Here is a 14,060-nt window from a genome sequence, read left to right as displayed (position 1 = left end):
ATACAACTAAATAGCATTCTTCCTTCCTGCTTCCTTTATTTTCTTTTGCTTACTTCTTACCTATTAGCAGTTTTTGTTTTTGTTTGTTTGTTTGGTTTTTGGTTTTGGGGCCACACCCAGTGAAATTCAGAGGTTACTCCTGGCTACACTTTCAGAAATCACTCCTGGCTTTGGGGACCATAAGGAATACCAGGGGATTGAACCGCAGTCCATCCTAGCTAGCACAGGCAAGGCAGATGCCTTACCACTTGTGCCACTGTTCTGGCCCAACCTATTAATAGTTTTAACATCCCTCTTTTAGGCCTTCCCTAAAACCTCATCTGTTAGAACCCTTTCTGCCCCCATTTTATCTGGAATGTACACCTCTCTGAGTAGTAACCCGATTATATCCCTTTCACAACTCTGGAAGCTTTCTGATTACCAAGTGGAGTATATTTTCTAAACCATCATGTTCAGAAAAGCAAAGATATTATAGGTTTTCTGTATTTCCTCACACAGAATGATCCTTGCATGTATACTGCTCACCAGCTCTTTCTCTCTCTCTCCTAAAGACGTTTATGTTCACATATGCCATTTTAGACACTCTTCACACATTCAGAAGAAGCTGTAATAATGTTGCATAATCACCAAACATGTCTAGAGAGGTGGGTTTTATTTTGTTTATATATTTGCTTGTTAATTTTAGGGCCACATCTGGCAGTACTCAGGTTTTAGTCATGGCTCTTCATTCAGGGATCAATCCTGGCATTTTCAGGGACTCTGACCGTATTGGATCCCCTGAGCCTGCAGAAGATGTAACCCAGGTTAGCTACATGGAAGTGCTTTAATCACTGTAGTATCCGAAAAGAGGTGGGTGGGATTTGGAATTAGTAACTATAAAGTCAGTTTCTGACTATACTCCTCCTATATGTTAAAAAACTAGATATGATGGATTTAAACTAACCACTATAAGAAAATATTAATCGTGAGGTAAAAAAAAATAGCAAGCTAAAATAATGAAGTCTGAATCCTAACTTAAAGCATACTGCTAAAAATACTAGTAATAAACACTGGTGCAAACCCAGAGTTCAAAAATAGCTTCTTGTAGTTACAAATGTCTTCAGTTACACATCTACCAAGAGCAGGAAAATAAAATGCATGCAAAAAAATTTGCATTGCTAAATGGTTGTTTGGCTAAATACATGTTTAAGGCAGTTATACAGATCCAAGAAAGTTTGTATTCTACTTTACAATTTTTCCAAACTATTTTTTTAAATGTGCAACATTACAAATCTGCAAGTGAAAATATCATTCAAATCAGAATTTTCTTACAATGTCAGCTAATTAATAGTTCAATTTAATAAACACTTACATTCACTTGAATTTTTATTAAAAATATTAGTGAGGAAAATAAATCTAATTGGACTATTTATTAATTATGGGGTCAGAATAGAGAAATAGAAAATAACTTTCTTATTAACTTATAACTAAAAGGCTAATGGTAACATCCTGTAATAAATATTTTCACATATGTCAGTCATCAACTTTCTCAAATTTACTCTCCAAAAAACAAAATAGAAAATAAAAGAAATGGACAGAATTTTGAGCACATACTTGGCTCCACCATATCAGCATGATCCCCAGAGCACCGCTGAACACAAAAGAGCAACATCTCAGCACTACATCAAGAGGTATCTCTTGGCACAACCAGATGTGTCTCCAAACCAAAGAAAAGCATAAAAAAGAGATAATATACAGGTTCTAGGCTTACTGGTCAATAAATGTATTCTAAGAAACAAAATTATATAAAAAAAACTGAAGCTTTTATTAGCCTTCATCCAACACACTTATTTTTATAGTGGTTTTGCTAAAACCCAGAAGAAATAAATAGTTGGATTTGAACTTCCAAAATTTCACTGGACTGAGAATGTTAAAACTAGACAAACTCATTATAAAACATTTTTATGCAACTCTAATTACAAAACCAGTTCTCAAAACCACCTTAATATTATAATTCAATGCTGAGAAACATTAGGAAGAAAATTAAGTGATCTGAGTGTTCAGGTCCATTTGTTTCTTGGGCCTCTCACTGGTAAAATACTCTTTTACAGTTTAGATTCTGGATTTATGAACTCACACAAAACAAGTAGTAGATACTGTGTTTAAACCCAACTATCAAATAAATGGCATTCCAGGAGCCGGAGATATATCACAGAGGTAGGATGTTTCCCTTGCATGTGGCTAACCCAGGATGGAACTGTGTTTGATCCCCACCATCCCATGTGGCCTCCCAAGCCAGGAGCAGTTTCTGAGTGAATAGCCAAGAGTGTCACCAGGTGTGGCCCAAAACCCCTAAGTGGCATTCCATATCAATATCCTTTTTGCTTAGCTCCATCCAAATAAGTAGAAAAAAATTTCACAAGAGAAACTAATAAATCACAAAGATTTTTGCTTCACCAAAGGACAAACCAAAATCATTTTAGGAAAAGTTTGGGGAATAAACTCAAGCTACAATTATGATCTCCTGCTGTAATAATACTAATTTAAGAGGACATTCTAAAAAGGCAGATAATCCTGAGACTATATTTGATGAGACTCCTGTTATCTGAAAGAAAGCTACAATGAATCTCTGCCATACCATATTGATATTTTATTCATTATACACAGAAAGTTACACAGTATACATTTCCCCATATTCAATGAAGACAATATTTCTGAAATATCTCATAGTTTGTACATGACTGACCAGGTTTGATCCCTGGTATCACACGTGGTTGGTCCCCCAGTACTGCCAGGAGTGATCCCTGAATGCTGACAGGAATAAGCTCTAAAAACTACTCAACTCCAAAATGAACTTTCCCAAAACTTCTTTTGAGAAGTTACTTCACAACTAAAACAACTAACTTCGAAAATAACAAATGATTGGAATGATGTGAAATCATAACCTTTATACACTGCTATATAAATGTAAAAGATTGCTGGGGCCAGAGCACAGTAATAAAGCCTTTGCCTTGCAAGCGGCCATCACAGGACTGACCCCAATTAGAATCCAGGCATCCCATATGGTCCCTTGAGCCTGCCTGGAGTGATTTCTGAGCGCAGAGCCAAGGAGTAACCCCTGAGCCTCACCGGATATTACCCCAAACAAACAAAAAACAAATAAGAAGATCTGACAATTAAAAGAACGATGTCCTATCTTTTGCTATACAATCTACTACACAGATGAGCTTCAGAAGAGTCTCCATATGACAAATACAGAATAAATAAATCTATAGCGACAGCAACTCTATTTCAAGCAAGGGTCGAAGAGGGGAACAGGAGAAATAGTCACTATTTGGAAAGATGAGAGCGCTCTAAAATTAGATCATGGTGCTGATGCCAAAACTCTGTAAACGTAGTAAAACAATTTGCATTGTACAATTTAATTAGGTGAAGACTTTCGAGTTCTAAAATCATCTCTGAAGTTGTCAAAAAAATAAAAATAAAAAAAAAAGGTGAGGTTCAATAAACTTTTCTTTCTTTGCTCCATGCACTCAGCGCACTTACTCCCAACTTGCGGGGGGAACCAGGAGAGGGAATCTGGAAACCTGACTCACTGCAGAGAAGTCAGAAGACCCCAGCCATCCACCACCCACCACCCACTTGCAGAGTCAGGAGCAAGTGCACACCTCCCAGCAAAAGTCCCCAGGAATCTGCCCTGCTTGTCCTCTATGTCCCCTTCCCGTGGGTTCGAGCCCCGCTCCTACCTTCCTCCTCCAACATTTCCAGAACATTTGGGTCACCCAACTTGGCCAGCTCGTTATAAACACTGATGCCCGATGAGCAGAAAACAGGACCCCACTCGGTCTTGCACCAACGCTTAGAGTAGGAGCCGCGTCCGGGCACCGAAGCATAGGAGGTTCTCTGGTAGTCTCGGGTGTTCTCCGAGGCGCGTTGCGTCTCCGGCTGGACCACCCACTCCTCCTTGCTCCTCCGAAAGCGCGTCCTCTTGTAGCGCCTGGGTCTTCTCTCCGCCCCTTGGTTCGTCTCCCGGCCTTGGCTCACCACCTTAAAGAATTGCGGCTGCTGGAAGTTCTTCGCCTCCACTTTGCCCAACTTCCCCCAGGCTCGGCTCTTCCCGACTCGCCTCTGGCTTCTCTTACTGGGGGAGGAGGAGGTCGACTTCACCCATGGTTGCTCCCTGCCCACGGCCTGCGCCTTCTCCTCCTCTCCGCTGGAAGACTCGGGATCCCCGTCCCTGGAATCAGTCTGGTCGGTCGTGTGCCATTCCGGGGTTTCCCACTGGTTCTCCGCCCCTTGGGGCAGCAGCCTCCGCACCCTTTTTCTACGTCTCTCCGGGCCTGCCCGGTTTAACCCCCCCTGGGTTCCCTCCTGGTCCTCTACTGCGGTGGTCGACGCCTCCGGGCCCAAGGTGGAGGTCTCCCCTCCATCTGTGAAGGATGTGAACAGCGTTAAGCCGCTCTCTTGGTTCTCTTGCTTCTGAGGCTCCATGGCCAACGGGCTCCCGGTTCCCAGGATCGCCCCAACTCCTGGGGTCTCAGTTTCTGCTTCCCCTCCTCTTCTTCCTCTTCCTCCTCCACTTCCTCCTCTTCTTCCTTTCTTTCTCTCCTTTTTTTTCCCCCTCTCTCTCTCCCCCTCTCCTCTCTACTCAGATCTTTTCCAACGGACCCCTCTGAGTCTTGGGGTCCGGAGTCCCCTCCATCAGTGAAGCGCAGCCAAGGGCGTCTCCTCCCTCCAGGGAGGAGAGATTTTCTTTGTGTTTTCAGTGGAATAAAACCCAAACAACTCTTGAAGGCCCTCCCTTAAATCAGCCCCAGGTAGGGTAGGAGAGCATCTCCAAGATTCTAACTGCCCCTCCATCCCACTTCCTGGCGCGTGCCATTAACTTTTCTCCTGGCCCCACTCCCCCCAAGAACTGAATCTGACTTCTGTAGTTGAAGGACAATGGCGTGCCTTAGCCCGGGAATGAACGCAACTCCTCTCTTGACTACTTAAAATTGGATGACAGTAGGCACGATTTCGGAAACTTTTCTTATCTATAGAATAATTTTGAGTAGCATTGACAGCCTCTTAGAGAATTTACACTGTAGAGGGCTCATTTAAAAAGGGATCCGCATTTTAAAATGTGTGTTAATATATATAAACATAGAAGAAAATGTAGACTTCCTAGAAAAGTTCATCCGAGGAATAACTATCAGTTAAATAAATAAATAAATAAATAAATAAATAAATAAATAAAATGTATGTATGTTTGATCCCCACCTCAACCGCAAAGCATCACTAGGAGCCTCCAGCAAGTCAGTCTATGGAAGTGAAAGCCTTCCCCAGCTCCCCTGAACACCTTCAATGTTTTTGAGGCATTTACTGCTAGCTACCTGGTAATTGAGAGAAAAATAAATGAATTATGGTGAATAAAGGTGACACAAAAGTTGAGGGGTTACCTGAGTTTGGGCAAGGATGAAATAATTTAATAAGCAAAAGACCCAGAGAGATAGATAGTACAGGAGTTATGTTGAGTTGAAGATTCGGGTTCAGTCCTCTAGATCACATGATTCTCCTAAGTTGGGGAATAGTCCTCAAGCTATCACCCCCAAAAAAATGAATGAGAGAAATGAACTTTCGTTGTTTTTATGCTACGTTTTTATTCTTTCTTTTCTATTGATATTTTAGAACTGTGAAGTAGAGTTCACAGACAATGAAATGGGCCTAATGCTTTAGCTCAAGTTATGGTCAGTTGTGAAACAAAAAAATCACTTTTGTTTTTCTTTTCCTGTTCCCTGTTTTGGAAAACATCTTTTGTGACCAATTTACTTAGACTATTTGATGTATTAAACCTGACAATTTGCATCTGAAGCATGAATACATATAGACAGATGGTTGACTCACAGATAATCTTAATAAATAAATAAGTACAGGGACTGGAGAGATAATACCAGTCAGGGCTTGGAGAGATAATACCAGTCATAATGTGTTGGTGGACCTTGCATGTTGCTATATGATTTCTCTAGCTTCATCAGGAGTTTCCTCTGAGCATAGAACCAGGAAAACCCTGAGCACGGCAAGGTAGTACCCATATTCCACAACATAAAATAAATAAACACAATATATAATATATTTTTTGCCTCCTGATTCTAATAAAAATCAAACATACTCTGTGTTCTCCCTGCATATAGGTACAGCTGATAGGTGCTGTAAATGTTTCCTTTAAACAAATGGTACTATGCAAAGAATAATTTGAAATAAACAAAGTAAACTCACCTTTCTGCAATTGTAAATAATTATTTTAATATGTATTAACTTGGTTAAAATAATAATGATAAATTTGGTTAATAATATTGTATCAGATTAAGTAATAAGTAAAGACATTTATTGTTAACTATTTTACACATAATTATGTGGAATATTTTTTACATTAAATCACTAATCTTTTTTTTATTAACTTCCATTTTAACAGAGTTGAATACACCTTGTATTCTTGTTTTTAATAATAAATTTTTATTGTGACCAAAGTGCATTACAAATCTTTTACAGTAATATTTTTGGTACATAGTGACAATGAATGAGAGGCATTCCCACCCCCAGTGTTGTATCCTTCCACCCTGTTCCCAGCATGCATCCCATATCTCCCTTCTTTACTCTCCAGAATACTAGTGTAACTGGTCTCCACTTTACAGCTTGTTGTAGATTGGGTATCTTTTCTGTTGTCATTGTCTTTGGGTTTGGTGTTCAAATTCACGTTCAAGTTTTGGGTCACATCCAGCAGCGCTCAGGGGCTACTCTTGACTCTAAACTCAGAAGTTGCTCCTGGCAGGCTCAGGTGACTATATAGAATGCTAGGTGTGCATATTATTCATAAACTTTTAGATCTTGAGAAATTTTCTTTGTGTTCTTTTTACTGAAATTTTGTGAGTTATTTACTCATAATTTTTGGATCTATTTTCTCCATCACTATAACATGTCAGTCTTCAATTATGCATTTACAGAATTATGCCCACCCCTTGAATACATCTCTTCTAATGTATTTAAACACATAACAATATTGGGATGAGATTAAAGTTTTTACTTAAGGATCAGAGGATATCTTTCAAATGTAGGGTGAGAATGTATATGTTCACATCCATATATACAGGGAAATAGAAAACAATAAAATCAAAACTAAAGGCAAAAAAAACCCCCAAAACTCAGAAAAGCGATGGAATCTGCAATAGAGTGTGATGAAATTATATTGGTATATCAATATATTAGTGGTGGAATTTGATATAGTAGCATATACATTGAAAAAATGATATTACTTATGCCTATAAAACATATTGTCAATAAATTAAGGTTATTATTATAAATTTAAAATTTAGAATAAATTTTTAGGGGACACACCCAGTGATGCTCAAGGGTTACTCCTGGCTATGTGCTCAGAAATTACTCCCGGCTTGGGAGATTATATGGGACACTGGGGATAGAACCTAGGCCCATCCTGGGTCAGCTGCTTGCAAGGCAAAAATGTTCTACCATTGCGCTATTGCTCTGGACCTCTAGAATAAAATTTTAAAACAAAATTATCTTAATCAGGGTTTTAAATTATTCAGCCTTTGTTTCATTTTTTTACATTATCTGTGAGTATTCTGAACAAAAAAAGAGATTAATTTCTTGTGTGTCTCATAGCAAATGTATGTGTAAAATTATTATTTAAATTGTGTTAGAAACAAAGCTGAAAATATGCACATAATCAAAATTTTCACATACTATACCCTGCTTTCAGAGAAGAGAATGGGTTTCTTTATTTGAAAAGAGAGAAACAGAGAAAGAGAGAGAAAGAGAATTTCTTTGAGTCCTTAACCAGTGCAATGACCCTACATCCTTATTAATACCTTGATTGCAGCCTACCGTCTTGTAATTATCCCTCTTTTTAATAAAACTCACTTTATAGGTTGGACTCTGGGACTGTTGTGCTGTCAGAGAAACCAATTTAATATTTAGAGATAATGTTTGATATTTGCCAGTAAAGATATAAAAGCAGGAGCCTGAGTGATAGCACAGTGAAAGGACGTTTGCTTTGCATGTAGCCAACCCAAGTTCGATTCCCATATGGGCCCCCTAGACTGCCAGGAGAGATTTTAGAGCACAGAGCCAGGAGTAAGCCCTGAGTATTGCCAGGTGTGGCAACCCCCACCCCCCAAAAAAAAGGCAAAACAAAAGTTATAAAAGCAAAAAAAAAAGTTATGAAAGCAGATATGTTTCTTTATAAATAAATGGGAGACTCATCAAATATATAGTGGATATATTGAAAAAAGCAACTTCTATTAGAAAAGATATGCCTTACAATCTTCTGAGCATTTTTATACACATAGAAAATCAGAAATTTAAATATCTTGTGCAATTGCAATGTTCTGTTTACATGATGTTGACTTGGTTAAATATCTATTACTGTTTCTAACCTTTCTCGTCATGTTCCTGTCATAATATCTTATTGTAATTTCTCAGACATACTACTTTCTCATTTTCCTAAACACTTCTACCTGGTTTCTTCAAAATGATATTTACAACTACACTTGACGGTTTAGTCTCTTGAATCATTAATTTCTATAAATTGGCACTTTGTGTGTGTGTGTGTGTGTCAGGTAAACTTTACTACTTTATTAACCACACTACAAGAGCTTTTTTTTCATTATTCTCTTAATCAGTGTTATTTTTCTTCATATCAGTTCTTTCTTAGTGACTTTATATTTTTATTGGCTTGAGTAATTTTAGTTTATATACAAACTTTATAGAAGCAAAGATTCTCTTTACTGTTATAATCTGTGACACTTTCAATAGTGGCTGGCACAGAAAGGGTCTCAATGAATATTTGTTAAATAAATGATATAAACAATGCTGCCATCAGATGGTGTATTGCTGAGAAAGGACTCCCCAATACTTTATGCTTTCTGACAATTAGAAAAGTAAATTGCATTATGTATTTAAAATGATTTGTAGCTCTGAAAATATCAAGTGCCATTTTGAGAAATAACTGTTTAGTGATTTTGAATCAGTTCACTTAGAAATAGTAAATGAGGAGTCCTTCTCTATCTGAGCTTTAATTTTGGTTTGTCTTTGAAGACAGATACTGGGTTTCTGTAAGTTAAATGATAAAAACAAAATGGCAAGAAGAGATAAGTTAAGTTTCATCTATAATATATTTATATAAGCATATAAAGTAAACACATTCTTCTTTACATGGTAGATAATTAGAACTATTATTTTTCTTTGCCATGTGTATAAAAATGACAAAAAATATTCATATGGTATTTTGGAGCTGATTAGGAGAGACCCAGGTTCAAACAGAATTAGTATTGAATTCTTTAAACTGAATTAGGAAACTAAAGTTAAGACAAATTAACTGAGAAGAGTTATAAACCTATAAAAGCCAAAAGAAAGAGTCTGAATCTAAATCAGTTGATTTAATTTCCCATATCCTTAAATATCATACTGCTTTCAGAGTTGAAAGTAATATAAGTGTTAAGCATTTTTATAGTGCATATTTTTATAACAAGTTTTCTTTCAGTTTTCTTATGAAATGTGGGCTCATCAATTATTAAGAAGTGATTTCATATAAATCTCTTGTTAGCAACTTGCTAAATCACACTGTTATAACAAAAATTGAAAAAGAAAAATAATTATTTCATCTAGGTAAATGCCACAAAAGCTATCACTTTATAGTCACTCTCTTTACCCTTATTATAACTGACTTTTATTATCAATCAATATTGTTTATGAATAAGTATATTAGCTTTGTGGTACAATCAACCTAATTTAAAATTTTAACTTTCTTTTTTATTTATTTTTTCTTTTTTATATTTTTTAAATTTATAGTTATAATTTTTATTTTGATCAAAGTGGATTACATATCTTTCACAGTAATATTTTAGGTACATATTGATATTAAATCAAGGGAATTCCCACCACCAAAGTTGTCCTCCCACCACCCTCATACCCAGTATGCATCCCACATCCCCCTCCCTAACCCCAGGCTGCTAGTATAAGTGGTCCCTTCTGTGTCTAGCTTGTTATAGATTGGATATCAATTCTGTTGTCATTTGCTTTGGGTTAGATATTTAAGTCTGATCATTTTTATTACTGCTTAGTGATCATACAACTGTTTGGTCTTGGTAACCTCCATTATTTCCCCCTCGATTTGAGAGGAGGAACAAGATGGTTCAAGCTATGTGGTTCTGTTTGAAGAAAAGAAAATAATAAAATAGCGTAAAAAACCAAACAAGCAAAATATGGACAGAGTCCTTCTAGAGGCTATAAATGATAATTTGAGAGAAGAAAGGGGAAAAGTAAGAGAAACACAACAACAACACATAAAGAATGATCCAACAAAAAATCCAAAAAGCACCACAGCAATTAAGACAACCACTACACAATAACCACTGTCCTAAAATAAAAACAAAATAAAGCACAAAAAATGAAAACAACACTATGTGATATATTTGCTGGCAATTTTTATCTCTTTGAGCTTCATTTTCTTTAATTTTATATATGAATATATAAGTAATGAATATATATAAGTAAGAAATATATATGAATATATATGGACATATATCTTATTATACATTCTTTATTAATATATTATAAATTATATATATTACATATATTATAATATATATATTAGGCAGTATCTCAAGCAATGCTCAGGAAATCTGTCTTTAGGCTCTGTCCATACTAGGTCCATTTGTGTGGCTGAGGCTTTTCAGTGCTTAGGTCCATTGTTACTGGGATCCACAGTTATACCAGTAGTTCAATGATGGGGGGTGGGGGGGTAATGCATATGTTGCTGGAAATCAAATACCAGGCCTCCATATGCCAGGTATTAAATCCAGCACTTTCACCTGGATACCTTCCTAATTTATATAAAAAAAATGAGCTCTAAAAAATTTAACTTATGAGATTATTGTATTAAACACTATAACAGAATGCTATTTATTTTATTTCATTTGTTGTTGATAGTGATGATTTTACGTGGTAGTTTTAAAGAACCCAGAGTTTGCTTTTTAAGTTGTTCATTGTATATATTTTTTCATTTTCATGGAAGAATTTATTTTTATTACTTTATGATACTTCCAGTATCCAGTTAAATTAATCCATAGATTTCTGGACTTTAAATTCAAGAACATAAAACATAAAAATACTAATATAAATATTGCTTGTGAGACCATTGTGACAGCACAGTTGATTCTTGGCATCTCATATGGTTCTAGGAGCCTGCCAGGAATATTTTCTGAGCTCAGAGCCAGAAGTAACCCTTTAGAGATGCCAGCTTTGGCCCAAAAAACATTAAACACAAACAAACAAAAACATTTAAATAGCATTCACAAGATTTTTTTGTGCTATGAAAATAAAATATAAGAGAAATATATATTTCCATTTAAAATGAGTTAATTCTTGGATATAAATATATTGTTAAATAGTTTGTGTTCCCTAAAATATAGCTTCCACTGATGTTTAAAGGGTATTCATATAACTAATTAAATAGAGAAACAAACTAGATTAAAATACAGTGGCTAGGGGGCCGGGGAGATAGCATGGAGGTAGTACGTTTGCCTTGAGTGCAGAAGGATGGTGGTTCGAATCCCGGCATCCCATGTGGTCCCAAGAGCCTGCCAGGGGCAATTTCTGAGCATAGAGCCAGGAGTAACCCCTGAGCACTGCCGGGTTTGACTCAAAAACCAAAAAAAAAAAAAAAAAAGTGCAGTGGCTTCAAATCAGTGAATGCTTAGTTATGATCACTAAAATTGGTCCAGGTTTTACATAGTACAAACATATTTAGACATTGTCTATTTTCTTTGTTTTGGTATTTTGTTTTTTGGGCCACACCCGGTGAATCTCAGGGGTTACTCCTGGGTATGTGCTCAGAAATCGCTCCTGGCTTGGGGGACCATATAGGACACCTGGGGATCGAACTGCGGTCTTTCCTAGGATAGCACAGGCAAGGCAGACACTTTACTGCTTGTGCCACCGCTCCGGCCCTGACATTGTCTATTTTCTAAGAGTCTAATTTGCTTTAAATTTTAACCGTGAATTAAAGGAAATGTAATTAGGGCCAGGGAATAGATAATATAGCATATATATGGAGTTTGTTTTGTAGGCAGCCAACTGAGGTTAGATCACTGGCACTTGCCAAGAGTAATACCTTACTGCAGAGCTAGGATTAATCCCAAAGCACATCTGGGTGTTAACCGCCCTTTCAATAATACACATACACATGCACACACACACACACACACACACACACACACACACACACACACACACACACACACCAAACAAGAAAGGGCAATTCAAGTGTTTCATTGATAACATCTGGGTTTTTATCTATCTAAATAAATTCACTTTTATGTATACCATGCAATGAATATGAGATGCGCACTAGTAGTAATAAAAGCATCAAAACTACTTTGCTCTCAGAGTCTGAGAGATAGTACAGTAGGCAAAGTGCTTGTCTTGCACACACTCGACTGGGTTCAATTCTTGGCATACCATAGTAATTCCTGAGTATAGAGGTATGCATAAACCCGGAGCACCACTGGGTCTATCCCCAAATAAACAAAAAACAAACAAACTTTGCTCTCAAATCATGAGCATACTTATAATTGAGCCTCCTGAGGTTTATATAATCACAGTTTCAAGAAACTGTGAGTAGACTGTGAGTAGACTCACTCTCTACTTAGTTCCTCTAAATTGCATACTTATTCATCATGGCAAGCAAGCACTCATAATAAAGTGAGCTCTATTTATTTGTTTATTTGTTTTATATTAATGTGATATTCCTAATCTTTAATTGAAAAATAAAAGTCATCTTCAAAGACAAATAAATTGAAGTCTTTAATGTAAAAATAGAGTCTTTAAAAAATTAACTCATTGGGGGCCCAGAGAGATAGCACAGCGGCGTTTGCCTTGCAAGCAGCTGATCCAGGACCAAAGGTGGTTGGTTCAAATCCCGGTGTCCCATATGGTCCCCAGTGCCTGGAGCTATTTCTGAGCAGACAGCCAGAAGTAACCCCTGAGCAACGCCGGGTGTGGCCCAAAAACCAAAAAAAAAAAAAAAATTAACTCATTGGGGCTAGAGAGATAGCCTGCAGGTAAGGTGTCTGCCTTCCATGCAGAAGGAAGGTGTTTCAAATCCCAGCATCCCATAAAAACCAAAAAAAAAAAAAATTAACTCATTTAACAACCATTTCAATAATAATCCACAGATGCCAAGGCTTGAACAACTATGAAATATGTTTAGAATATTTTGATCCAGAAGAAAAGAGCTTTTGGTCAATTTAATTAAGTTTTGTCTGTGATTAGTTAGATTTTTTATTTGTTTTTGGAGGGGGCCCACATCTTGCAGTGCTTACTCTTGCAGCTCACTCTTGGCTGCCTCAGGTTATCATAAAGGGTTCTGGTGAATGAACCTCATTCTGCCATGTGCAATGTAAGCAGCCTACCCACTATAATATCTACCGTAGTTAGTTATTGTTTTTTTTTATTTTTATTTATTTATTTATTTATTTATTTATTTATTTATTTTACCACTCAGACTGCATCCTCTCCCTCCATCCCTTCCAAAGGAAGGGAAGAACAGTCATCAATGGCAAGAGGTAGTTGCAGAAGCGACACCTAGAGCCGGCTTCACGCTCAGGAGAGGACACTCTGGCTCCTCCTTGTGGCTTCGGGTGCTCTACACGATCAGAGAAACTTCTCCAGTCACATACTATAGAAATGATCCCTAAAAGTATAGTCTTGTTAGTTATTGATTTACTCTTTTTTGTCCTTCAGTACTTTATGCCAACATAAACTGCCACATGGCTTTTATTTATTATTGCATCTAACAGAGACAAGTACTGGTCTTCGCAAATAAATAACCACAAATTGATGGGAGATAAATTTCTCTTTTTGCTTCCTGATAGCTTTCTTCGTGAATGCTTTATCTCTTCAAGAAGATTATAGTCATTCAAGAGTGAAGACTATATATGATACTCTTCCAAAATCCTCCCAAATATTTTCTATAAATTCAGTCAGTTAATTATGAAATCCAGAAAGTAAAAAACAAGCATGGC

The 14,060-nt window shown here is 36.9% G+C and overlaps 1 protein-coding gene and 1 non-coding gene across 2 annotated transcripts in view; both read right to left on the bottom strand.

Annotated features, from left to right (window-relative positions):
- ANO5 (anoctamin 5) overlaps positions 1 to 4,470 on the bottom strand; it is a 78,757-nt gene extending 74,287 nt beyond the window's left edge. The window contains exon 1 of the mRNA XM_049780691.1: positions 3,726 to 4,470. Within this exon, the coding sequence (XP_049636648.1) occupies positions 3,726 to 4,470 (745 nt within the window). The remainder of the gene's footprint in view (positions 1 to 3,725) is intronic.
- A 9,061-nt stretch (positions 4,471 to 13,531) lies between these two features.
- Positions 13,532 to 13,745, bottom strand: LOC126019566 (small nucleolar RNA U3). The gene has a single exon (XR_007499216.1). It is a non-coding gene; the product is annotated as a small nucleolar RNA U3 (small nucleolar RNA).
- Positions 13,746 to 14,060: the final 315 nt, after the last annotated feature.

The sequence above is a fragment of the Suncus etruscus genome, chromosome 9 (genome assembly GCF_024139225.1).
Source record: "Suncus etruscus isolate mSunEtr1 chromosome 9, mSunEtr1.pri.cur, whole genome shotgun sequence".
Taxonomy (NCBI): Eukaryota; Metazoa; Chordata; class Mammalia; order Eulipotyphla; family Soricidae; genus Suncus; species Suncus etruscus.
The sequence above is the reverse complement of the archived record's forward strand: the minus strand, read 5'-3'. Positions and strand labels throughout refer to the sequence as shown.